This window comes from Ixodes scapularis, unplaced genomic scaffold (assembly GCF_016920785.2).
Source record: "Ixodes scapularis isolate PalLabHiFi unplaced genomic scaffold, ASM1692078v2 PGA_scaffold8__174_contigs__length_109621045, whole genome shotgun sequence".
NCBI lineage: Eukaryota > Metazoa > Arthropoda > Arachnida > Ixodida > Ixodidae > Ixodes > Ixodes scapularis.
Window position 1 is genome coordinate 77315502 of NW_024609883.1, and position 27813 is coordinate 77343314.

The window sequence follows — 27813 nt, forward strand, 5'->3', positions numbered from 1 at the left end:
TAGCCGGACGTAGCCTTGCTCAATGATAATTTAACAATCCTAATGAGGAGATTATGAAACGCGATAACCGTCCCAGCATAGTTCTTTTTCCATATGCCTTCGTAGTCCTGTTGGCCAGCTCACAAACTAAGGCGCAGAAAGCGCAGTATCGTGATACAAATGTGTCGAGACAGTACTTTAGAAATACTTTTTTTCTTATTTATATTTCAGTGCCACGATACCAATTTTTCATCAGTATCTGTATTTCAGTATCGGAAAACATTGTTTGCGAATTCCATGTATCGCGATAGAATCCCGAGCCAATATTTCTTGTTACGATTTTCGACGGCCTTCCCTATTTTGAAAAGACTACAATTCTTCCAGGGTTGCCATATGGTCTACCATTTTGTAGATTCACAACGTTTAAGGCACTGCGGACACGGAATTCACCAGAGAACATAGCCCTCGCTCTCCCTTTTACTTTGATGAGGGCGAAAATTCCGCATTCAGATTATCAGATATTGGAACACCAGTTTATTCCTAGGCGACGTTTCGAAATGACTACAAAAAGGCACCTGAATTTATCTAGAGGGCGCCCACCTGCTGGGGTGATTTGGGTAGACATAAAACGTGTTAGAGACTAACGTGATCTCGCTTCAAAGGTGCGCAGGATGTACAAACACTGCGCTACATTCTAGCCGGAAATTCCAACCTAGTAAAAACCAGCTTGGTTTTCACAGCTTTATGTAGCAAGAAGAATACCGACCCGATACCTAAATTATTTCTGCCTCAAAAAAGATGATATTCAAATTGAAGCTGCATGTCGTGGTTAGTGCACATTCTTTTTATTAATATTTTTATCGCCGGAAAATGTTCGACTTATTTTTCCATGCGTAGTGCAAACCTCGTGAACAAAATACTACCCATTATCACCCCTGAGCCGAGGCCTTTACGTAGACCTAGGCGACTAAAAAATTACATATGCAAGCTCGAAATCTTCACCTGCGTGATGACGGTCTTCCTTTATTTCAATACGAACTTCTGTTCGTCGGCACCCGTGGAAGCCCAATCTCGTTCGCTGACATGACACTTTTCCAAACTAGACAGTGGGTGACTGACAATGACTAACCCATGGAGCCTGGTATACGGAAGAACTCCGGTTCTTTTACAAGAGTCAACATTACCAACGATGTCCATGTGTAACCTTAAAACACCAGAAATGACTAGTCGTTTTCAGGACAGACTCAATAACGGGTGACTCCCTATACGCTCCGTGCGGGAACTATAGGGGGCGCTTTGAAAAGCGCGCGCAGCGCCGCTAGCGGAGGAGCTTGCGTTCGGCAGTGTGGCGCGCTCAGCAGTCTACGGCGCCTTTTCGCGTGTGAAGCTGTGGCGGCGGAAGCGCGCACGGACGGAACTTTTGCTTTTTGACCCGATAAGTTGTGGGTGCCGTTGCATGAGTGCTGGGGCAGATTTAAGAAGGGCGTTTAGCTGTTCCCCACTTTTATATATTGAGTTTGAGCCGTTATTAGGGGTAATTTCTTTAGTTGCAGTCGAAAAAGGGGTTTGAGCAATTTTCCGAAAAGCAAGACGGCCGCCACCATAATTGCTCTCAGTGAAAAATTTGTTTCGCTCGTCGCTGTAAACGTAGGACTGCTGGGACGATGATATTTCGAGGCGAGTGAGATGTTCGCTAAGTTTATGCACTAAGTGGGCCAAGGTTTATGAAGACAACATGTGTGAAAGTTATTGTTCGAACGAATCAAGGAATAAAGCTGTCAGGAATATTCAATATTGGACCCAAATTGTTGTGTTATAACCGGGCTGTGCGAAGTGCAGATTTGGACACACAGGTTCTTGGACATGACCGTAACTTGACACAACAGTTATAATACCAAAAATAGGTGGCATAGGGAAAGCAGGTGGAAATTTGGTCTGGGCGGCATAACTGAATGGGAAACGGTTTCGACTGTGAAAGGGCTGTCAAGAGAATACCACTTGTCCTGGAAGATGGAGACTTTACTGGTAGAAGGGCCTAGTGCACTGTACTTTCGATTGAAACATCTTTGCAAAAGGTGGTTTCAAAACCTAGAAAACCAAGTTGCCGGCCAACTCACGGTTTGGCCGTCAAAGGCTTTTGCGGGCAGCTGTTGTGTAGTCATGTTGTGCGAGGTGCTGATTTTCGGCACACAGGTACTTTGACAACCGTAACTTGACAAAGCGCTTATTAGACCTGAAAGAGGTGGGATAGTTTAGTCAGGTGGAAATATTTTTGGGTGGCGTAACTAAAGGGGAACCGGTTTTAGACGTCAAAGGTTGTCAACAAGAATATACCACTCAGCATGGCCGGAAGGTGCACACTTTACAGGTAGGAAGGGACCGGTGTACGGGTACTTCCAGTTCGAAGAACTTTGCGATAGATGGCTCTAAAGCCGAGAAAGAAATTGTTGTCTACAAGACTCGGGGTGTCAGCGTTTCCACATCCAAAAAAAGGCTGACCAAAAAGAAAAAAAAACAAAAAAAAAAACATAAACTTTCATACTCAAAGATCGATTGTCCAGTGATTCCAAGTTCCATTCTACAGGGTGATTCAAGGAGACGCCAGGCTCTTCAAATCGACTGCAAAATTCGGTTTCTTAATTTATCAGCCTGTAGTTTTCCTTAGATTGATATTTTTCCCCTTTTTGTACCGCCCGAATCTTTCTTCATGAAGTACAGACTGCGTGCCACACTGGTCCAGAAATATCATCGACACGTACGATGGGGACGAAACTTCTTTGGAGGGAATACCTTCAACGAAATTCGCACTGCATACCCGTGAGTGCGGGATGGCATTTCAGTTCGAGCTGAGATATGTAGGGGTTACTGGTATGAAAACAAACGCAGAGCGCAAAGCGGCAGTGTAGAATATGTCAGCCGTGCCGACACAGCGTTGGACATGATCGGGAGACCAAACTTCTCGCGTCGCACGGCACGGGTCCATCGTTGTCGCTGTCCCACAAAACATCGGCGAGGTGAAAAGCTGTGAAACTTCGTCCCTACGAGATACGACGAATAACTATTGGAGCACTTAACGACGCAGCAATTCATGCTGTCAACCCAGCGCAGCCGCACCGCTCCGGCTTCAATGCGTACCAATGCACGCGGCGTGGTTTCGTTTCGCTGGGGCTCTCACTGCCTACCTTCAGTAACGGCCGCACGGCGGTGCGCCCGTCGCGTCGCACGGAGTGCATAACAACATATGCTAGACAACCATCAACACGACAGTCGAATGCCACTCATAGTGAAAGTAGACCTCGTTCTAGCGCGGCGCACTCCCAGACGAAGAGGAACGCCAGGAAAGCTGTCTGAAATTCTATCAAAGCACCTTTAAAGTACTTTGAATGGCAGGACAAGTAAGCAATCATTTGCGAAACCTAGTTGCAACTTTTGGGGGAAGTCAGAATTCTAACAACTCATCGCAGTCAACTAAAACAGTTCGTTTCCGAACAAAAACTCACGAAGACAACGCGCAGTATACTCGCGAAGGCAAACCGTCAGCAAGGACGGGATGGATCTGATAAATGAAAATTTATACAAAACTAATGAGCCGCTAGCTTTTTAGGCAGCAGGAGTTTAGTCTACCGGAGTATGACAACATTGTTACCCATGATGAAGTAAAATTTATTCAGTGCAGCACGATTGCTAGCCTGCGGTTTTTGAAGTCCATCAAGCCGTAGTGATATACGGCCGCTCTCTGGAATGATGCTCATCACCGAAACGGGCAGGTGTGGGTAAATAGACCTCTTGCAAAACACACACCGCCACGAAGGCAGGGAATTTCGGGAACCCTAGGTACAGATGACGCGTTTTTTCGTTGCGCCTCCGCGACTGCGCTCAAGGTGTTGCTGCGCGCGCGTCCGAACAGTTACCAGCAGGAGCCGTTGCAGCGATCCGCCATCCCGCCCATCCGCCGAGTCGTACGTCGTTAACGGCGTACCGTATCTGTGGCAGCGTAAACGCATCGCGGCAGGTGAACTTATTTGAATACCTTATATATCGTAACTTACCTTCACGTATTGAAGTGTCCCCGAATCCATTATTTTGCACCGCAACCGTGGCAGGTTTCGACCAGGTTCGAAAAACCGTTGGTGCAGCAGAAGACAGCGCTGGTACTAAGGAGAGGGATGAGAGAGGGGCAGCCGTTGGCTCGTCGCTCGTCCGATTTGGCTGCTCAAATGTAGTTGCCGTGGTAACCCGCGCCTGCTCGCGTATGTCACGTGGTAGCGGGAGGAGAGACGTTGGAAGGGGCGTACCGAGGACTGCCATTAATAATCGCGCGGCACGAGAGGGCTTTTGAGATTTTCGCAAAGGGACTATTCAGAATCCCTGGTTTCTGTAGCGCGAGCTTTCCCTACAAGTGCTACGACCTGCCGTGCCTTGAGACACTCCGCCACAAATCCCCCACAAATATTAATAGAAGCTGCACGGGCTGCAGCGAACACTAAGACGACCAAGAAATGAGGTTCAAAAAAGGGAGGAAGAGGAAACAAGGAGGTAACGTGGTTGACCGTCACGACGAGGTGAATGGCTTTTCGCTATAGGATCAGCTGGGATACGACCTGTGCATCATATATTAGAAGTCGCGAAAAAGACACAAAACGGTTCACCCGGTCAAACTTTATTTAAATCCATAAGTAAGAAAGTAGTAAGAAAATGACAAATGAATGACCCTTTACCAAGAAATTTATCTCTAGCACACACGAACCTTTGCTAAGAATCGCTCTAAACATTTTTTTTTTTTTGGGGGGGGGGGGGGGGGGGTAACAAGTAGAAAGGCTGGACCAACAGAGCTCACAATTTCTCGTAGCAGAGCTGATACCAGTTAGAGGTTGCCGCGGCGCCTACATCACACCTCACATAGTTTAAGATTCAGCCACGATGGATCCCAAATCCTTATTCATCACTACGTTGTAAATATCATTTTCCTTTTCTTTGATAAGAGGTAATTTGTCCTTCGCCTCATCTATCTGATCGAAGTCGACATCAGCAAGCACAAGCTTTTCACCAATCCCCGCTGATTCCACCACTGCGCCAGTCGGACCCACCAACATGCTGTGTGCCCAATTGACGTAGCTCGCCGATTCATCCCTCGAAGCCGAAGCCGTGGCAACGTACACTTGATTATCAAGCGCTCTGGCCCTCTGAAAGATCTCCCAGTACGGTTCACCAGTAATCATGTCGAACGCACCAGGGTATACCAACAACTTGCATCCGAGCTGCCCGTAGGCTTCCGCCATATACGCAAACCCGATGTCGAAGCATATTCCGAGGCCGACTTTGCCGAACGGAGTGTTGAAGGTTGTCAGTCGGTTGCCCGGTGCAATAAAGTCTTTTTCATTGAACTTGATTTTGCCGTTAATGCAGAAGCTGAAGAGGTGTATTTTGCGGTACTTGGCGAGCATGGAACCGTCCGGTCCATAGACAAGGCAGGTGCTGTAGATCTTGTTATTGTCACTCTCCGACATGACGCCACCAATAAGGTACACCTGGTTTTCTTTGGCGCTGCGGGACATCATCTTGCTGGACTCACCGGGAATCGTCTCGGCGTACTTTGCAAAGTTCGGCGACCCGGTCGGGAATCCAAAACATTCTGGTAAAACCACCATCTTCGCTCCCTTGGAGGCCGCCTCTCTGATTTTCCGACTTGCTTTTTCGAGGTTCTCAGCCTTGTTGGAATTCACAGCAAGCTGCAGTAGAGCAAGACGAAACTTGTTCATCGCCATGATATGGACTCGATTCACTGTCTGCAACGAGAGTGTACGATTCAACTGGCGCACACGGTGAGATGTATTTGAGGATGCGCAAACTCCAGGCCTGAGTCGGGTCTTTTGTACCAGAGGCCTGGTGACATGCTTGCTTTCAATAGGCTGTCTATGCCACCTGACACCAGTGGAATTTTACGTGATAGGCAAGGCCTGCGCAGGACTTCATTATTTGTAGACATCGAACCTGCCGCATGTGGCGAACGTCATCAACTGAGCGACAGTGAAAGGCAGAGTAATTAAGATCCCTCTACACTGAATGTAGTCTAGTTTTCGATTTCCACGCTTTTTATTTTTTCATCTGCAAGTGCGGGGTAGCGTATGCGACATGCAATATGTAGGACAAACCGAAACAGCTTTTAGATTGCGCTTTAGCAACCATAGAGCGCACGCAGTATCTCTCCCAAATCTTCGTCTTTCAAAACATGTGTGCCTGCCAAAACACTCCTTCGATAAACTAACGGTTACGCTCTTAGAGACAGGATCCAAGTCAAACCGAGAACGTGAACAACGCGAGTCCTATCTTATTTATCGTTTCAACACAATTGAAAAAGGCATAAACGAAAGCCCCGGAACGCTCGCATCAATCGAATTGCTATCAAAACCGAGACAATAAGTGCCAGGCGTAATAGAGTGTTGAACACAAACTTCTACAGACTCTATTATATAGTGGTGCCGTACTTGAGGCTAGAAACAGGGTATAACCAGTGTCCGTGTCTCTCCGCCCCCCCCCCCCCCCCCCCCCCATCCCCTCTTTTTAAGTTCTGTATTCTGGCCCATTCCAAGAGCTTCCGTTCGCTAACTCCTCATATTGCATTGAGAACAATATTTAGGTCATGCATTGTTACCACTTTCTTTCTACTGTAGTACTGTTGACTTAAACGCCCTTTGTATGTTTATCTGGTGAAACCCTCGTCATCTTGTCCGGTCTAGTTGCTTCTCTCCCCCCCCCCTTTTTTTTTTTTTTTGCATTGTCCCTATGCTTGGTCATGCTTTCTCGTGACCTCCAAATGTTGTCCCCTCCCCTCTCCCTCTCTCTTTTTTAAGGATTTGGATAAAACATGTCACACATGAACTGTGTCGCCATTCCTGACGAAGGGAAGACTCTTGCCGAAATGTTGAAATAAACCTTCCGTGTTTTTGTTTCTCTGACTTGGGATTTTCAACTTTGTGTACTCCACGCCTTCGGCCAACCCTACGCGACCATGCACGCCCTATATATATATATATATATATATATATATATATATATCCCATCAAACGGCTACAAACAAATTTCAATGCCGTGATGGAACGACACCAGGAGAAGAAAACAACCGGAAGCAGGTTTTATTTGTTTATATACTCACCGTTAAAACTCTCAGCGTTTTCCCATATTCGTGTTTGTGTGGCCAATTCACACGAGCGAAATGTACTGTCAGCTGGGACGAAGCGGGGTTACTTTAATTATTCTTTCTTGGGGAGAAAGTATTAAACCGCACTCCACACGCGTTTTACAACAACCTCACTCGTTTCAACCCAAGTTCCTTGTTAGAACTTAACAAGAGTTGCATCTCGATGTTGCTGTCCGAAACACGAGCAATAGCGTGTAGTGCTTTTAAAAGGTCTGTCTTTAAAACTACCAGTCCTTCTTCGTAAAGGTCGGATTCGTTGTTCAGTTTGAAGGTGGGAGAGTAGGAAAGAGGGAATAAAGGTTAATTTTTGTGCATCTTTTAAGTGATCAATGTTTGAACTACAAGGGTGCATTCGATGTCTGGTAACCTGGTTATGTTGTAACTGTAGGTCTCTTCGTGGAAGTTCGGGGATGACTCTAGTCGGCCTTATGCTTCTGGGTGCGGAAGCAAAAAAAAAAAAAAAGAGAAGTAGCTGAGATTGAGAGGTCTTTTTTCGTGTGTCGTTTCCTTCGAATAAAAGTTTAGTTTTTTGTGCCGCAGTCTCGGGCACTGAAAAAAGAGTCAATGTCCACCAGCTTGCCCCTGTTCCAAGCGAGGACCCCACGAAATGAACCTTAAAATAAGCAACAAAAAAGCTAAGTAGATTCTGCTCTTCGATAAGTTATTGTTTTTATATTTTCTAGAGTTCTGCACTTAGAAATAAAATAAAAATCGCGTCACTGGACGAAAAACACAACAAAAAAAAAAAGCGCGCTGTTTCCGTTCTAGTGAAAACGCAACGTGTTCCCGTTCCAGTTTCAACGATGCAAGATGGCGGCGTTCCTTCGTTCCTCCTAAAGTAAAGAGATCCCGCTACATGAACGCCATTCTTGGAGCGCCGTTCCATACGATACTGTAAAACCGGTGATTTGTTTCCAGATTGAAACTATGATCTAGATCGCTATTTACATCATTGTGTTTTTTTGTGTGTGTGTTTTTTTTTTGTCATCCTGTTTTGTAGTCCTCGATATTTCTTTTTCTAACTGTTATTTTTAGTGTGTTAGACCTTGACATAATATATCACCGGGAAAAACATGTGGCTTCGTTACCAGCAAATAAAGTGTGCCATCCGCTCATGCCGCTCCAGGCACAGCCGGTAAGTGACTGCGACGCTAAAAACAACGCTTCATTCCAATGTAGAAAACCTGTTTGCGATAAAGCAATATATTTCTCCGAGCTGCGCAAGCACACTGCAAGGTCAACCTTTCGTTCTGCAGAGGGTTGCGTAGAATAAACAATAAAAATTCGCGGTTGTTTTTCAGCCACATGCTATCGAATTTCAAAAAGTACTTTCAAAATTGGCTCATGCATTTGCGTCAGTTCTTTCTGCAGCAACTTTAGCGAAAACAAGGATAGAAATAGCGTCACAACAATACAATAGTATGTGTGCCACATAACTCAAACGTAGACTGCGCGGTCGCATTCCGTGCCACTGGCCAATAAGAGATTTAAAACTTGTGGGCGCCCGTTCGTTCGAATTGTGATTCGCTGTTACTCAATGCACAGGTTGACGCACAAAAGACCCCACAAAGTTGCCCAAATGACTTGTTCCTGCCGTTTCTAATGCGTCGACCGAAGCATTCTTGGGAATGACACGATGGCTTTTGTACCCTTTCATATGAATGACAAGGGAACTTTCGACACGCTATATAGGTCGGAACTTTTATTTGGACATAAATACAAGCTGTCTATATTCAGAGTAGACTATTCACTACAGCACAAATCACGCCCTCGCGTCAAATATTTACACTGTGCCGTCCTTGGTAAACGTGCGGAGCCCCACATAATTTAGGGTGAGGAAAAAAGTTTTAATATATTATACCTCGCGGTACCGCCTGGGATGGCACAACCGTATAAAGCCGATTCGAAATGTAACAATTTGATGGCAAGTCCGCCATTTTTTGTATAGGTATGAACGTATCCCAGGCAGCACACCAATGTCGGTCCGACATTGGCCTAACATTGGCAAAGACCGGCCTCAATATTGGAAGCGCTACCCTTTCCAATGTTGGCCCAGTGATTGGTGCCAATGTTGGGCCACTGTTCAGCCATCGTTCCAGCCGATGTCGGCCCCATCATTGGTGCCGATGTTGGGCCATCGCTAAACCATGGTTCCAGCCAAGGTGCTCCCACATTGGCCAAGACCGGCGTAATATTGGACAACACTGGAAGCGCGACCCGATTCAATGTTGGCCGTCATGCTGATTTTTGGCCATCGTTGCACTCGCCCAGCACTTTGCAAGTGCACTCGCCAAGTTGCTTGCAACAAGGAAGGTAAACAGACACAAGGCATTGTTTTGAAATCTCCTAAAAGTTTATTACACACAGCTTATTCTGTAGACAACCAGAGTCTCGGCAATTTGTAATATGTGAAGAAGTACTACTCAGCTGTGATACAACTAAGAAGACTGCAAAGCAAGCAACAACCGGGGTAATTCTTGGGTAGTGTCCAGTCTCCCGGCAGCTGGCAGAATTTTTTCCCCAAATTCTACCACTAGTCGCCTCTCATTGGCGGTGCAATCAGTTCATCGAACTACATTTCATAGACAAATCGTTTCATCAACACGCGATGTGTCATAAACAAACTCAAAATGTGTTTTCTTTTCTTCTGTTTTTTGTTGCATTGAACCGCTTCAGAGTTAGCATGAAGCGGCGTGAAAGGGTGGGCTGGTTCGGTGAGCACGCGCCTCAGGAATACACGCGCGACGAAATGCCCCTACTTCTCGCATTTCGCGTAACGAATGTCGACGAAACGTAAATGTCGACCAAAAAGGTGGCCACGAAACGTGTTTTTGCGAAACGCAGGTAGAATAAAAAAAGTCAGTATTCTACCTGCAGTTGTGACATTATTTCAGACAGATAATGGCAGGCGACTGTCGGTAAGTATGCGGGAAAATTATTCTCCCAGGTACCTGGAGATAGGCACTGCACAATTCTAGAGGTTATCCCGAAGATTACCCATACAAGAACGGACAATGATCACCAAGTAGGTTGCAGGACACTTACGTTGAAAATACCGGACTTGAAAGATGTAATCCGACTTGTATGTCAACACGGGCACTGCAGACAGAAGAACCACTTAAACACAAAAACAGAAGGAAGTGATCCGTGAAGATTCAACTAGATGTAGCACACGCTGCCATTTGCCGAACCAAACACTAAACTGTTCACAAGAATGTCTTGGGCTTCTTTGAAGAAATCGACACGGGTAGGACTTTTCGAACGAGATGCCATATTCCACATAAGCGAAATTCACAGCGGGCCTGCACCCCGCAGGCCACATCACGCGCGAAACTGGGTCCGGTCTTTGCGACGCAGGCATTCCGAGTTTGTCAACGGCTAATGCGTCATCCGTCAAAACACGTGATCACGCTTCTGCCGTTACCCGCGCACAAAGAGCGGATTCAAGTCCGGCGAGTACGCACCGTCACCGCGCCTTCAGCTTAGGGAGAGAGAGAAAAAAGAGAGGAGTACAAAGCAAGCAGGCCAGAACGGGGGTGGGGTGCGCTTACAAAGGCTAATCTTCAGGGGCATCTCAACACTGAACGGAGCCAGAGAATTTGTCACTTCTACCCAAGGTTGATAGTGCAGTAGATGTTATGCGTGACCTTGTGCTTTAGAAAGGTTCCGTGCTCTGCCTTATTACCAGCTTCGAGACAGTAGTCACGTGACCCTAACCGGAGACACGATTGGCCTTAAACACGCATAGCGTCTACCCTGCTGTCAATACCGATTTAACAGGACAGCTCTTTGAATGTTTGTGTGCGTTTTTAAAATAATGTAAGGGGTACTTTTTTTCTTCTTGTAGTCTTCAGTTTTTCCTTTATCATCTGGAGTTGTTGAATAAGAGAGTTTCAGCATAAGAAAAGGATGGTCAGGTAGTTGAGCCTTGATCTTGGTTTTATTTTTGTAAAAAATAGAAGATTATGAATGTTGGAACTTATATTGATTTTTTTCCTAATTTTTCTTTTCGTGTTTTTTTTACATTAAGTAAATTGACTGTTCCCTCCCTACATTTAAATCATTTAAGTGAAGTACAGTGCTTTTTTTGAAGGTAAGGAGTGATAGAAATATTACAAGTATGTACATTTATACCATTATTTTTCATTCAACTTATTTCTGTTCGTCTACATTTTAGAATGAGAGACATAACACAGGATTATAAGACAAAATCAAACCACAAAAAAGGAACGCAAAAGTAAAGTATTTGTACAGGTGTGCTCATGGAATATTTTGATTTCTTTTTACTTTTCTCTTTTTTCCAAAAGAGGAATAGTTGTTTTTCAGGAGAACTCTGGTGCGTCATTTCATCTTTCCAAGGTATGTACATTATTATCTTTTAACAGCTTTTTCTCTAAGAATTATGTGATTGTTTCATATTCTAGGCAGATCATAAGGGCAGGATTTATCTATGTCCATGGCCTTTTTATTTTTCCCAAACAGTCTTTCGATGAAATCGGCTTTCCAAGCGCGGCGGGAGTCGGCACCCTCCAGGACTGTATACCCTAATCCTAGGTTGGACACCGATTCCACTCCCCCCCCCCCCCCCCCCCCCCCCGGCACTCGAAACTCCCCCATTATGCTGATGATGTGTTGCATTTCATTCTTTGTTGTTCCGTGGTTGTTACCTTGTTACAGTTGTTTTCCTTGTAGGGGTATTGGCCGTTTAGTCGGAGGTTGCATCTTACCTCCTCTTTTTCTTTTTTGGGGGGATTAAGGACTAGCATGGCTTCCTCACCTCTGTGTTTCCCTAACAGTCCTCGAGACATATGGCCTTCCAGGCGCGGCGGGGAGTGGGCACATCCCAGGACTGTACCCACTTCCCAGGGGGGACAGTGATGTCCCCGTCGCACTCAAGACTCTTTCCCATTGTGCTGACGATGTTGAGGTGTATTGCATTCTTTTTTGCTGTGTGGTTGTAGCCTTGTTGTTGATGTTGTGCTTGAGAGAAGTATTCGTCGATTAGTCAGAGGTTGAATTTCATATCCGATTTTCTTTCTTTTTAGGGAGAGATAGGAGGGGGGGGGGGTTAAAGAGTAGTTTTGCCTCCTCTTCCCCTGCAAAGCGTTAGTAGGTTTTAAGGGAAGAGGAAGTCTTGTAGATATCTTGGATCGGTCTTTATTACTTTTTTTTTCCATGATCAAGTTGGTGCTTTTCACGTATTTATTTTAGAAATTTTGCTTTGAGAGATTTATTGAAAATACAGTTCTATTATTCCTTTTATTACCCAAGGCATAATAGGAGACACTGCAACCACCATTTGGGTTATAATTCTCATGAGGTCTTTATTGCTACAAAGTTTTTCTTCATTATCTAAATTTAAAATTGGACTATTCATGCACTTATTTGCTTGTCTGCATACACCTGTATATGGACATTCTGCATAATAATGTAAAATAATATATAGCGACTTCTGCATACCGACAGTCTGAATATTTTCTTTTTGCCACATTTGAAAAAATAATAAGAAGAAAAGCGAGAATGGCTGGTGAATATTATCTTAGAAAATAAATTGAAGGAAAACAAGCAGGTATAGCATGTATGGTTGGAGTCCATTAGAGAAGAGTGACGATTCATTAACATGGATTTGACATTGTTTGTTCTAGTTCGCATTTTTTAGTCAAGATAGTTTATGATTTATATATAGGGTGACCGAAGTCACCAGGCTCGATCTAAAATGAACCGTAAAAATAGGCGCCTGCACGTATCAACCTAAGCTTTTCGTGAAACGTGTATTTCACAGGTCGGTCCTTTCTTGTAAAATTACAATGCGTACCTTTTCTTTTTGTAAAAAATAGGGTCAAGAAACTTGCCAGTGTCTACGGCAAGTGGCGGCGCAGACGACCATGTCCAGTGGCGGCGTATGTTTGGCGTTCATATTGATAGATGGCGTCGGGAGCAGTGTTCGAAGGTGCAGCCGACCAGTGAAAGGAAGCAAACGACACGAAGACGAAATCGTTGGCAGCAAAAGCGCCGTCGTTATGCAGACGCGTTTCTTTTTTTCTTTTTTTTTTCTTTTAAGTTTTGATTTCATGGTTTACATTTAAATTTAACCGAAAGTACATTTCAACAAGAATATTTTTATTTTAGTAAACCACGGCTGTCGCGATAAGAAGGTAGCGCCATCTATCAATACGAACACCAAACACTCCCCGCTAGTGGACTTGGTCGTCTTCGTCTCCGCCAGCCCAAGACCCTGGCAAGTTTCTTGGCCCTATTTTTTGAAGAAAGGGAACTACGATTTGTAATTTTAGAAGAAAACAGCGATCGGTGAAATACATCTTTGACGAAAAGTTTAGATTGTTATGTAAGGCGCCAATTTTTACGGTCCATTTTAGATCGAGCCTGGGGACTCGGGTCACCCTATATTTCTTCGATTACTTTCTAGAGAAAGACTCTCAACGTAATCGAGCTTCATTTGCTAACTTGTCATCAATGTCATTGGCATAATTCTCACCGTGGCTTTTTAAATCATATAGGTATATTGTTTTTCTTTGACAAATGTTAGTGCTTCCTTGATTTTGTTTTACTTTGGCATTATATTTATCGGGTTGCCCAGTGCCTCTAAAGGTAAACTGAGTGTTATTAAAATAACAATATATTTTCCCTCTAATCTTTTTTATGTTTAAAAGTGCTTTCTATAGGGTGCTCCGAGTCACCAGGCTCGATCTAAAATGGACGGTAAAAATCGACGCCTGCACGTAGCAATCTAAACTTTTCGTCAAAGGTGTAATTCACAGGTCGGTTTTTTCTTGTAAAATTACAAAGCATAGCTCTCTTTCTGTAAAAAATGAGGCCAAGAAACTTGCCAGGGTCTACGGCGGGCAGCGACGCAGACGACAGGGGTCCAGTAGCGGGGTGTGTTTGGCGTTCGTATGGATAGACGGCGCTATCTCCTTACCCCGACCAGAGCCGTACATTGGGAGAGTTTGGCCATTCATTGGTATCAATGGGGCGAAAATCTATTGGTCGAATAGTTGATTGACAGGCCGCTCGTGGCCAATCACAAGCCGCAAAACCTCCCCTAGCGGTGGTCGTGAGCCTCAAAAGTAAAGCAGGGTTCGGTAATTTCATTTTAGCGTCGCTAGAGTTAAAAAAGTTAACGCTCGGTGACTGAAAACTTGGTGCATGTGAGCTTTTCGTCATAGCCTTCTTTAATTGTAGAATAAACGAATGCGCACGCAGACACGTGCGTTGGAATAACGTAAACAAAAGTTTGTGTAGCCGCGGGAGTTCCGCCGTTCCGGTCTTGTTTGAAAAATGGGTCGTTGTTGTGCTCTGAAGTGCCGGAACAGAGCTTCCAGGGGAATTCGCTTGTTCAAGCTGCCGAAATCCCCGAGGAGACGGAAACTGTGGCTTTCAGGAATCAAGCGTGGCGCGGGGTCGAAACCTCCCGACAGAACGTACCTTTGCGAGGTGAGGTATTGTTCATTGTTAATATTGTGACGCGAGCACGGTGGACGCGAGTGCACTGTGACAAAACCGTGTATTTTGTGATCTATTCTCTACTGCCGTGGAAGCGTCCTGTGCGCTTTCACTTCACCGCAGAAAGACGAGTGGTTCAGGCCTGTGGCGGTCGTGCGATGATGGATTTGTAAGATCGCGTATTTTGAAAGCGTGAGCCTCTTGTCAGCGGAATAACTGTACTGTGACTTGAGCGGCTGAATACACAGTTTTGACGTCTACCAAAACGTTATTCGCTGCAGGACCACTTCGAGCGCTTCCAGTTCCAGACGAGGTGCTCTGACGGCTGGAAAAGGCTAAAAGTCACAGCTGTCCCGAGCTTGTTTCTGCATTCTGAAAGTCAAGTGAGTGTGTGTAACGAGGATAAGTGAGATTTTTGTTCTTTTGGTATGTACCTAGATTATGAGAGTGAATTAAAAGTAATAATTTATCTTGTGTTGAGATGTTTTTACTGATATGATTTGAAAGAGGCACAGGTGACCTATAATAAATTAATCATGTGGACTTGCTAGGCTGTTGACATCTCTGTTCCATGTCAGAGACCTTTTTTTTCTAAATTGGAGTGGTCCTTGTGCAAGAGTGCATGAGACACCATCATTCAGTGTTGCAACCTGACACAGCACAAAACCCCGCCTCATGGAAATGTAAGTCAAAACCCAATAACTCATATTCTGTTGCTTCTATTAAGTTAATGCATGAGGCATTCATCACTCTCAGCTGCCTTGTAATGTTATGACAGCCTCACCAGCTAAGTATCTGTCATGGTTCTTGCATGGCTTGGAGTGATCTCGTGAGGTGGCAACACCCAATGGACCATTTGCAGAATTAGTGGTTCGAGAGTGCATGGCTAAAAGACGAGAGTTCCCTGGCCGCAGGCACGTCCACTGCGTCCCGTTGGCTTATTGTGTCGCAGTGACTTAGATAGAGCTCCCCCAAAACCACTTTTGTCCCCCTTGAGGATTATCTTTCACCCCGAGGTAAATACAAAGAAGCCTTCGTCCCTCTCCGCTCGGCCAGCATGAAGAGAAAAAGGGCGACAAATCCATTTATTCTCGAACCCATATTTCTGCAAAACGAGGATTCTCGTACCGTGTTTGCAGCAACCAGCGGCCAGGACCTCCGGAGCGACCCTGCAGGTCGGCCTGCTGACGCAGCCGCTCCCCACCACCAGCGGGGCGTGCTTCGTAAGCATCTTCCAGGGTCCTGCGTACCCCCGTGTAGCAATACCACCACGCTCTTCGCCGCAGCTGACCAGTGATAACCAGCGCAGCCAGGCCAGCTCAGCTGCCTGCGGCACCTTGGTGTCGGCAGACTCCACCAGCTGGGTATGTGGTTCTTGCACGGCTTGGAGTGATCTTGTGAGGTGGGAATCACCCGATTCTCATACCGTGTTTGCAGCAACCAACAGCCAGGACCTCTGGAGTGGCCCTGCAGGGCGGCCTGCTAACGCAGCTGCTCCCCACCACCAGCGGGGCGTGCTTCGTAAGCATTTTCCAGGGTCCTACGTACCCCCGTGTAGCAATATCACCGCACCCTTCGCTGCATGTGACCAGTGACAACCAGCACGGCCAGGCCAGCGCAGCTGCCCTCGGCACCTTGGTGTCGGCGGCCTCCACCAGCTGGGTATGTGTCATGGTTCTTGCACTGCTTGGAGTGATCTCACGAGGTGGGCAACACCCAATTCTTGTACCGTGTTTGTAGCAACCAGCGGCCAAGACCTCTGAGCGAACCCTACAGCCTCTTTCTCCATCACCCGTTTCACCTAGGCTCACTGAAGATGTCTTTCTTCAGATGAGCCGGAAGATCAAGCAGCTGGAGAACGAGAATCATCGCTTGGTGAGGCAGGCTGCCTTACAAAAGACAAGGGAAGCGACATTCCGGTCTCACTTGCACAAGTTCTTCATTGCCGGACCAACTGGCAGCTCTATCGAGATCCAGCAACAGGGGGTCCAAGTGGTCTAATGAGACGGTGAAGAAGTCGCTGCAGATGCAATTTGCATGTGGCAGCTTGGGCTACGACTTGCTACTGGAGGGGAGCTTCCCATTGCCGTCGTCTAGAACTCTGGGGCGGTGGCTTGAAGGCAAATTTGTTGTCAGGCTACTCAAATGGTTCAAAGCTCCCTGTTGATTATTTGCAGATATAATATCCTTGTTAGTAACTGTAGTGTTTTTGTATTTTACACAATTTATTTTTCAATGATAAGTTGGTTTGATGGTTCCTTTTTCACTTAGTTGCAGTGTGGTATGAAGGGGTAGATTATTGATATTGTGTTGGAATGATTCTCTCATCGGAGGCATACAGCACTAGTTTGACCTCAGTATCTTGCACGCGTCGAGATGTGAATTCAAGTTTAGAGGGGGAGTGTTTCCTTCACTCCATATTTTTGTAACCTTGCTGATGCGACCATGGAGGTAACTATGCTGACGGTGTCTAGGAGAGCACCCTGTGGTGATGATGGTCGAATGAGGCTTATGGATTCCATACGAGCACCGCATGAACACTTGACTTGGGTTCGTGACAATAAGTGCCTCGGCAAACATTTGGGCAGCTCATGACTAATCTCTGCACATGAATGGCCAAAATTAAACATTGTTTACAGCTCAGCACATGCTGCACATGTTGCCATCCCCAGCCTATGGCTATACACAGTTCTCACGTGACGTCATTCTAGTCACCATTCCCAGCGTACTAAGCGTCCCATTAATGTAGTGGAAGGTAGGTCTAATCTGCACCCCGTGATTGGCGCGGCCCTACTAGAATAAAACGTCATCATCTCACCTACCAATCGTGTGTGTGCTGTGTCCTGTGATGTCGAAATCGCTCTAGCGCTCTTATATCAGTTGCCCTTGGGACTCGCGATGAGTTGGCCGCGTGCCGTTCGTTCGGTGATGTGCACAGTTTCTAAGTGCTGGCAAATTCGCAATTGCAGCGAGTTAGCGTAGTTGAGTGCGCTTCTTAACGAGCACCGGTGTGCTGTGCAGAAGCGACACTTACAGAGAAAACACCGTGATCGTGCGTATTTCGCAGGCACTGCGATTGTGCATTGAGTGGAAGGCACACCTCCAGAGAAGAAGAGGTCACGCGCGTGTGTGACGAATTCAGGAAAACATTGTAATGTAGCGTAATGATTGTTCATGTTCCTGGTCAATATAAGTGCTTACCTCAAGGCCAAAAAAAAAAACTGGCTTTTACCATGAATGTGTCTTACTCTACAATTGAGGTCCCGTCAAGCAGTGTGCATCATTGCTCATAATTTCTTTAGTCTAAGATTTAAAACGAATATTTGGGTATAGCAAGAGGACTGACAAATCTCTCATCTACTTATAATCTCTATGTAGGGCTTGATTTATTTGAAGCGAGAGTCATTCAGTAATTTAGATCAGAATTAACTGAGCCGTGGCAGTGGGTAGGCAGATACTTGAGAATAACCTAAATGAAACCAGCTAGATTTTCCTTTACAAAGTATAATCATTGCTCACATGCTGAGTTTGTGCACTAGAAAGCTATCTCTACAGGAAAAATGCTGTTGACAAGGAGAACTAAATGAAAAGCTTCATTTGTTGCTTCGATTAACAACTGCAGAATTTACGCACATCCTTGAGAACGTGAACAAAACATACTCAAAATTACTCTTGCCTAACCTCATTTCAGTGGATTACTGTGTGCCCCTTGATATTAGGTGTTTTAGGTATGGATAGTCTTTATATCATATCTAAAATGACTTTTTATTCATACTCGTTCACACTCATCCATCACTCAAATACTATAATGTTTTGAAAAATGTGTACTAAGGTAAGAGTGCTAAGCTAAGTTAGCATGTAGCTTAGCTTGTTTGTAGCTAGCTAAGCTAGTTACACACGACTGGAAGCTAACTTAGGTTAGCTTCCATTAAGCTAAGCTACCTTCCGCCATCTTGACATCAACACTCTCAAGATGGCGGAAGCTGAGCGCAATGGCAGTATCAGAAAGGCACAGCAAGTATTCAATATGCGATTCGAAATTATTCGACCCAAGTCACTATTAGCTTCTTATTCGCTTGAAACATAAAATTCGTTATTCGCACGTGCCTGCTTAAGGGGAAACTAAAGCGGTTTTTGTACCTTTAAAAAACACTTGCATCATCTTCATATGGCCTCCAGTATCACGAATATTAAAATTATTTGTCAATTTGAGGCCCGGAGTAGCCATCAAAGCATTTTGACCATAGCGCTGAAGCCCCACCCTCCCGAGGTGTAAGACGCTAGGAGGAAATTTCTGAGAGACAGCAGTGTCGCAACAAGGATCCTCGGAATCTCTGCAGCTATTGCAAGCTTATTTGAGTGGTCGACAAATTGTGTGCGATTCACCTCATGCTCACGATTTTCGCTCGCCTGTTTGTTTTGACGTAAGTTTAGTACACCTATAAACTTTCATAAAAGATTTAGCGGATGTTGGTCAGGCGTGAAAGATGGTAGCGGGAACTAGGCGTCTGTAGCAGATGACGCACCATTTCACGAGAATAAAAAAAGCGCTACATTGGGCAAGGCTGGTCACATGTGCCGGAACACTGCACGAGAGATGGTGCTTGAGCTTCGGTGGCCAGGTGAAAGCTCTTGACGTGACATCATGCCGAGTGAATTTTTTAAATATTTCTTTGCGTTGGGTGATACTTCTCGAGCAAATAGTGCATATTCAAATTTGCAGGATACAAATACGGAAGAATTTACCTCTAACTCATTTTTTTTTAGAACCTCTTTAGCTTCCCTTAAAGTGTTTTCAACAAAATCAGTCAGTGGTTCACAAATCGGAGTCGGTGACACTTTTAGCAACGCACAGCTACCAAAGTAACCATAGAGTGTACTTTACTTCAGTGCTGGCATTCATCACCTTTGCTCATGAAGTGGAACTGCCAACTTTAAGAGGGTGGCAAAAACTCGTAAAAAACCAGCAAAAACCATTCGTATGGACAACAGGAATGGAAGTTAGCAGCCTTTTCTTCGTTTAGTGCCCATGCTGTTCTTTTATTGACTGAGGGGGAAGTTTCAAATCATTGATTCCTTCAGTCGTAATTACCAAACATTGCATACACTTGATGATCTAAAGCAGTTCTGTGTTTGTAGGTGAGCACTGCCCTACGGGTCCTCAGTCACTCCACGGCCACTGCCCTGCGCTTCCTGGTGGAGAATCATGGCTGGAGCACCAACTTCCTCACCACGGCTTGGTTCTTGGAACAGGTCAACAAATGGTTTGATCTTATGAGCAGCAGGCACCCAGTCCTTGCGACCAGCAGGCAAAATGAGGCCTGCTACAAGAACACCCTTGACTTTCTGGTCAAATTTAAGGATCTTTTTCTCCACCTCACTATTGGGGATGGGGCGTTCAAGCCAGTGCAGGCGGGGGTAATCCTCTCTACCAAGTCCATTCTGGACCTGCAGCAAAGTCTCATTGAGAGACATTCCTTTTCATTTGTGATCACATCCAGATTCACGCAGGACTGCCATGAAAACTTGTTTTCGGTAGTGCGGCAGGGCAACCCTATCCCAACTTCTTGGAGTTTAAGATGACCTTAATCATCACACACTTACAGTACCTGAAGGCGTCCAAGGCAGGGTCCTACGAACTGGACGATGCCTCCTTTTACCTCGCTGACCTCGCAGACTTGGATGTACAACCTGCTGTGCCAACCGACATTTTTCTTGAGGAGGTAGAACTCACCATGGCACAACCTGAGGAGAATAGCTTTGACTATTACGCGGGTATGTGGTATGAAGAGTTGTAAAAAATAAGGCTACATGTGACACGTCTGCTGCAGCTGTTCAAGTCCCCATGGCACCTGCAAATAGCCTCCTCAGGCTAAAGAGTTATGTCCCTGACGCTCTGACCTGCCCCTCTGAAGCTGCGCGCGCCCTCTTCACAATTTGTGAAAGTGTCTTTCGCAGCCTCATTGCGGATTTGATGCATGCACGGGGCATCCTGGACGGCCTATCGGCGAGGATGGCTGCAGAGAGCCAATGTGTTCAGCTGCCCGACTGCCATGAAATCAAAATGAAGCTCATCAGGCGGTTCTCCCATGCACGGCTGCAACTGTTCCTGCGGGAAAAAAGTCGCGAGTTGGCGGCTGGGGCAGCTGAACGCAGGGACTTCGGCAGTCGATGGCAGGACCTCGGAGAACTAATTAGTGTTTTAGATTGCCTTAGTTGATAAAACTGTAGTCCCGTTCTCATTTTTTTTTTTTTACTTTGCTTTCTTCTTTGTGTTAAGGGCAGCTTTCATTTTTTGTGTTCCTTGTTTACCGGGGCACTTCTGAATTTTTTTTACTCTTGCAACGGTTGTTTGTGCGAGGCCCTTTTTCTTGTGATCTCCATGTAAGCTAACGTGAAGCCTCTGCATTTTTTTTATGCTTGCTACACATGTTTGTGCGAAGTTTCTTGTGCTATGCTTGTAAGCATCTGTACTTTTTTTGTGCTTGCTACGGGCCTGTGAGAAGCCCACTTTCTTGTGCTCTGCCTGAGGCCTCTGAATTTTTTTTACGCTTGCTATGGGTCTTTGTGGAACGCTTTTTTTCTTAGGCTCTGCCTGTAAACCTGTGTGAGGCCTCTGAATTTTTTTTACGCTTACTAGAGATGTTTGTGGGAAGCTCATTTTTTTATGCTCTACGTGCAAGCCTGCATGAAGCCTCTGGATTTTTTTCATGCTTGCTTCAGATGTTTGTGGGAATCCTTTCGTTTTCTTGTGCTCTGCGTGTAAGTTTGCGTGAAGCATCTAAATTTTTTTCACACTTTCTTCAGCTCTTTGTGGGAAGCTTGCTTTTTCTTATGCTCTGCATGTAAGCCTGAGTGAAGTCCCAGAATATTCTTTTACTTTTACGCTTGCTTCAGATGTTTGTGGGAAGCTTTTCTTTTTATTGTGCTCTGTGCGTATGGCTGCATGAAGCCTCTGAATTTTTTTACGCTTGCTACGGTTCTTTGTGGGGAGCACTTTTTCTTCTGCTCTGCGTGTAGGCCTATGTGAAGCTTTCGCTGTCATGCAAACTTGCTCTTCTGTATCATGTTGTTTTTTTTTCTTGTCCTCCTTCTTGTGCTGTGCACTGCTTATGTTTCACTCATCCCTTTTTGCTTCATGTGGATGTTTGTAGCCTACACTTGCCTTCCTGGTGTCTTGCATGAAAGCCTATGCAGAGACTTCCTGCCCATGTTAGCTTGTCTTTTCCCCTGTCATTCTTCTGTTCACTTTCCTCGTGTCATTCGCACACCTCGAAATATGCACTCTCTCTGTATCCTCAAGTTTTTCACTTCTGCACTTGCTTAAGACATTTGCAAGCCATCCCTTTACTTCATGAGCTTTCCATGTGAGCCTTCACCGTGCAGCACCTTTACGTTTCTGGGAGCCTATGCTTTGCCTCCGACCCTTTTGGTTTATCCACTTGCCTATTTTAATTTTTCAGTTTCTGTGTTTTTTCTTGCAGAGGCACGAGGCCCATGTCCCCTCCATGGTCATCGGTTGCAGCGTTTGGGTCTGTCTCATTTTATTTCGTTGTAGTTGCAGACTTAATTAATGTCAGGTATCTGTGTGTTAGTTCGTTTGCAGTAGACCTAACTGCCGCCATGTCCTTTCCGTGAGTTAGTTTTTATCGGACGCTCGTACTCAGTGTAACAGGTGCAAGGGCTGGGTTTTGTTGCTGTGTCCAGGATGTTGCAAGGAGACTGCTGGCCAATGGACTTCTTCCAAAACCGACGCGCCCCATTGCGGCGAAATACCATGCAGTGCATTCTGGGAACTAGTTGGCCACTCAGTTTCGGTCTCGACTGAGGAGATTCATCTCATGCTATCACGCCGCGACCGAACGCACTGCTTGCGTTTTCGATTATCTGACTTTTTTACGAATGTACAATATACTCATTCTCGAGCGATACAAAACGAAGGCCGGGGCACTTTTTTTGGTTCCCGAAACACCGGATATTTGAGTGCGTATGCAAACGTAGTAAGACGTGGCTTAGTCACCTTAACGAGTGCATCTTTGAGTTCAATTTCAATAATCCCGTCTAGTACCAGTGAAGTAGAACTGAAATTTGTTCACCTGGAGCCTTTCACCTATTTTGTTTGCCAAACGTCCGCTTCTTGTTACTTCATTGGGCAAAAAGCAAGCCGCATTCTCACAGGAGTATCAAAGTTGAGCCCAGCGTTGACGCGTAAACTTTTAAGGAAACGCAATAAATTCGACCTCACTACTGCACCAAAGTTACTATGATGTCTTCCTCGTGTCATCATATATCTCCCACTCAAATTTTATGCTGATAGAAGATTAAGTTTTCGCAAACGCGGAGATGGGCTAGCTACGATGGAGGCCCTAACAAACGTCCCCTACTCCTCGCTAAGCCTTTTTGGACGAGCTTTTACTGACGCCCAAGATCTGTGCCTGAACGGTGTGTCCGAAATTATCGCGGCATACTCAGGCAGAAAGAAAACTAACACATGACAAATATTATGGCCATTAGCAACCGTCAAATGCACTTTGAATAATTTCGTTCGTTTGGCGCACCGCATAGGGGTTCATACCCGTCCGGCGTACTTCTGGCGAATGGTGCAACATTTTTCACACAAGTGCTCGACGTTTGCTTTCTAAAAACGGTTTGTATGCGCGACTGTGCCTATACGATTGCAGGATAACTTTACGTGCATACGCGATGTTGAATATTAGTAAAATGCAAGTGGGTGGGGACTTCGCTTCGTGCTGCGCTGCGGGTCAGTACAGATAAGAGATAAGAAGTGTGTTATAATTGAGCTTTTCAATGGCACCTCCGAGTTTTACTTCGCGTACACAGGCGTATTAAGAAAACAGTAATTGCAAAAAGTATTGTTTCTTCTATGGACGCACGAAACGAACAAACTTCCTGATCAACAACATATAATGTAAAGGCGCGAGCTCGATGTATGCATACTTATTGGTTGCTGCAGCCTGTTGATTCGCAAGATCCCCGAGCTTCGCAGCGTCGAGATTCCCAGCACTGGCTCGTCCAGATACCTTGAAATGCTAACAAAAAGACTCAAGTACAAAAATAGAACAAGCATGTGTTCAGAGAAGCTATATACGTCTCGGGCTTGTGCTAAAGCTTCGAGGTCTGGCCATTTAGGTTAGTTTATAGACCACAAATGACGCTCTCGGGACCAGAAAACATGAGATAATGGCCGTTTATAGTCCACGCTCTATGTGTAATCTCTGGTCGACGTGTCGATCGAAACCGAAACCATGCCACTCTCCTCCCTGGCCAACTAGTTCCCAGAGTGCAACGCCCCCCATTGGGTGTTGCATGCAGAGCTTTATGGAAGTAGTCTATTGTGTGCATGCATCAAGAATAGTTGTGTGTCAGATGTTCCTTTATTTCCTTGTTTTTTGACTCCATACAGACCAATGTTGAAATTGTTGGTGGCTGCTTCATTCATGAAGTGCAAGGATCATACCTATTTGTTTATTAGGAAATAATTGACATGGCCGTGTCATACATGTTTGTTACATGGTCACTGGAAAGTGTGGGAAAAGAGAGAGAGCCCATGGCCGTTGCAGAGGGAAGCCCCCAGAAACACTGACCCCTGGTGGTGGACTGATCCAACACTTTGCCGCACAAGCTAAAGGTTCATCTTGGTTGGTGTCCCTCGTGCCTGAGTGGGGCATCCTTGCACTGCTTAAAATGCCTGCTCAGTTCCTGGTCCATAGCCTGGTTCTTTCACTTGTTAACTGCCAATCAAGTTAGTGCCCAGTGGTAACTTCATCATCTGACTAAAAATGAGTTGAGTTAAAGCGTCTGGGGCACAACTGGCCCAGGTGGTGCTTCATTGTGCCATGGTGGATTTCACCAAAGTCATGCAGTTTTCGACAACCTGGAAGATGATCTTGGTCCCCATTGTTCTACAGCCCCCATGTTTCTTTCAAAGACAGGGCTGCTTTCTTTGAGGTTGCGAGGTCTTTCCAGGTCTACCTTTGGCTCCTGGGTCTCAGTGATGAGGTCCATGCAGCAAACTCTAGAACAAAAGTTGAACACGAGCTCTGTTGGAGATTGTCCTCCTGTGGTAGGCGGTGTGCGACGGTACACAAGGAGCCATCTTGGCAAGTATGCGGCCAAAGAACCACCCGAGAGTTTCTTTAGACTGTCCTTGATCGTTCTGACAGCTCTCTCGAGAAGTCTGTTTGACTGTGGATAGTTCGGTTCAGTCCTTAGGTGGCCAATTCCATTCTGAGTAATGAAGTCGGTAAACAGCGTGCCGGGGAATGGTGTTCCATTATTGGACACCAAGCAAACAGGAAGTCCTAACCAGGCGACCGTGTTCCTCAGATATTCGACTGTTGCAGTGGAGTTGGCTGGCTGCTGATGCCAGTGGTTTCTTTCAATCTTGGTAACTGTTTACCACAATTAGCACCGTTTTACCTTCGATAGGTGCAGTGCAGTCCATGTAAATTCTTGTCCATAGAGCCGTGGGTTCTGGCAAAGCTTGTGGCTCTGCTTCTGGTGGCATAAATGCAGCCTGTTGGCATACTGTTCAAGGTTGTACGGCATCAACCATTGCCTTACCTCATTGCGTTGATACCCATGCGTGTGTCATGGAATTCTTGGAAGAAGGTTAACCTCCTATGGGCCTTTTGACTCCGTGGATGTTGTGTGACGACACTGGTCCAACTGCCTCTGGAGGTGTGGCACATTCAGGATCAGTTCCTCAGTGTGGTTGCGATACACCAGGAGCCTGACGCAGCAGTGTCTGCTTTGCCTTGTTAAAGCCGTCGTCTTCCTTTAATACACACCTCTATTTCACATTTTTCCGGAGCAGGTGGTTGAATGGAGCCAATAGCTGAAACATTTGAGGCAGGCAGCCTGCATGCTATAGATGATGAATCCTGAGAAATAACAAAGTGCATGGCAATTCCATGGAGCAGGAACCTTCAGGTTGACTTTCAGCTTGAGATAGGTAGGTAAGTCTATCTCTAGTGATCGAGCTGAACGACTGACTTGCTTGCATCCAAGCTCGCAGGAAAGTCCTCAGAAGTACTGGCCCTCTGGTAGCCGGACCCATCAGTGACATTGCCTTTATCTTTCGTAATTAGGTGAAAGCTTGGTAACTTACTCGGGTGGACGAATATCAGATTTCTGTCATTTCACATCATTCATGCTATCTGATTAATTAATTTGAAGTTTTTTTGAGTGTCCAAATTGTGAAAATATTTTGAACTTTTCCATGGTATATACTGGTAGTTTAGTGGCTGGATATTAAAGCTGAATGTGTGACAAATGTTAGAAAGAAGGTCCTGTCGGTGCCCAAGCAAACGGCACCGCTATTTTAGAACCCCATAAATTGCCGGAGCAGTATAGAAAGAGAGAACAGTGCAATTTATTAGAAACGAAAGAAGGGGTCCACCGTGCACATCGGTACTGGTTTGGTGATTGGATGAGTCAATTCAGGGACGTTCAGTGCTTGTATGAAGGCTTCCTATAGGCCGTTTCATTCACATAATGTGATCCTTCCAAGAAAAAAATGAGTAAACTGACCTTGTAGTATTTTTCTTCGTTGTTGAAGGCACAATTAAATTCATTCCAGAGCTCAGTTTAGTTGGTTAAATTATTCATATCCTTTTCATTAAAAGTCTCTATTAGCAGCACGTGTCGGTATCATTCTATGAAGTCTGTTCATAGACGATAGCGTGGCACCTCAACAGGACCCCATTGAGCAAAATGACTGATCTTGTTGAGGTGAATGAAGTGCCTCATGAACGAAGGCAACAGTGAGAGTGAGAGACGCACCCACTCACGAATGTTTAAGTCCTCACAAAGGAAAATGTGTCTAACGAATTTAGCAACGTTTCTATTAGAGCCCCGTCTGTCTTCACCGACGTACTCAGCAACTCTGGGCATTTCCGTGCCCAGCGCCAGTGCTCACCATTAATACAACGCAGTCTTAAAATGTTTGAGTCGTGTATACACTCTGTGCAGGATTATCTCTCTAGAAATTATTAACTATACGAGAAGGGCGCGAAATTCTGTCACGATAAACAAAGAAGGTAGCGCTCCTCGGCCAGACTAGTAACTCTAGCGCGACTAACATCACCGACATAAAAAAAACTAGCTTTTTAGCAACCTAGTTTTTTCAAAAAGGTTGTTTACGTTAAAACGTAGAAAACACAATCAGCAGGCCGTGTTTGGCTCGCCTCCGAGCAGCGGTTGCTGTTGTTAGCTTGGAGAGACTATGCTGAGCTGTCGATGAGAAAGCTGTCGTAAAATTTCAAAAATATATATTTATTATTGGCGCAGTTGGTTCTGTAATTGTTTACTCAGACTTCTTTTCGAGCGTGTTCTAAGAGCCATGTTAACAGGTAAAAAGAAAACTAAAAAGTTATACTTCTCTTATTTGTTTGCAGCACAGTCAACAACTTGCAAAGAGCAGCATGAACAAAATGAACCGGAAAAGATGTCCAGCCACCAGCAAGCTGACGACTGCGCCACTTCACCATGTTGTGCCACGACGCCAAAATGTGTGCCAACGCCGAGCTGTGCCACGACGCCAAGTCACATCGCTGATGCACCAGATGAGCCTCCGAGATTTTGCTCAACGCTTTCCACCAACCAGAACCAAATGTCTGACGACGACCCGTCGCTGCCAATGCCGACTAACGACCTGGACAAGCAAACGAGGCAAGCACGGGGTCCTTTTCAGCCTCATCTGGGCAGCTATGCCCAAACAGAAACGAATAATCGAAAGCGCCGCTTTTGTGAACACTGGTTTGCATAGTTCAGCTGGCTTGAATACAGTCCAGCAAAAGATGCAGCCTTTTGCTTTTGTTGTCGGGCGTTTCCGCCGGGCAGTGGTATATCCAAAGCACATTTAGACCCATCCTTTGTTTCAACTGGGTTTCGAACTTGGAAGAAAGCGATAGAAAGGTTTAATCAGCATGAAAGGTCTGAGGGCCATCTTAACAGTGTTGTGTCATGGAATTGCTCCAAAGCAAACAGATCGATTGCTTCAATGCTGGATGAAAGCTTTGGACGACGAGCGTCTCAAGTTGAAGAAAAACGAAAACAAAATCGTGAGGTGCTAAAGCGCCTTACTGACATCGTTGTTCTTCTCTCAAAGGGAGGAAGGCCATTCAGAGGGCAAAGTGAAAGTAAGGAAA

The 27813-nt window shown here is 45.4% G+C and overlaps 3 protein-coding genes across 3 annotated transcripts; 2 read left to right on the plus strand and 1 right to left on the minus strand.

Moving 5' to 3' along the window:
* Positions 1-4802: 4802 nt before the first annotated feature.
* Positions 4803-5750, minus strand: LOC8032682 (omega-amidase NIT2-like). The gene has a single exon (XM_040215285.3). It carries the CDS (start codon positions 5742-5744, stop codon positions 4884-4886), a length of 861 nt encoding a protein of 286 aa, XP_040071219.1. The 5' UTR covers positions 5745-5750; the 3' UTR covers positions 4803-4883.
* An 8670-nt stretch (positions 5751-14420) lies between these two features.
* Positions 14421-15834, plus strand: LOC121833495 (THAP domain-containing protein 7-like; the record flags this gene model as incomplete). The annotated part of the gene is made up of 3 exons (XM_042286828.1): positions 14421-14632; positions 14923-15024; positions 15781-15834. Coding segments are annotated over exons 1-3 (312 nt in total), but the record flags the coding sequence as incomplete, so codon positions are not given.
* Positions 15835-19150: 3316 nt separating this feature from the next.
* Positions 19151-20439, plus strand: LOC121833608. The gene is made up of 3 exons (XM_042287032.1): positions 19151-19263; positions 19781-19894; positions 20248-20439. The coding sequence occupies exons 1-3, from the start codon at positions 19159-19161 to the stop codon at positions 20437-20439; spliced, it is 411 nt and encodes a 136-aa protein (XP_042142966.1). The 5' UTR covers positions 19151-19158.
* The last annotated feature ends 7374 nt before the right edge of the window (positions 20440-27813 follow it).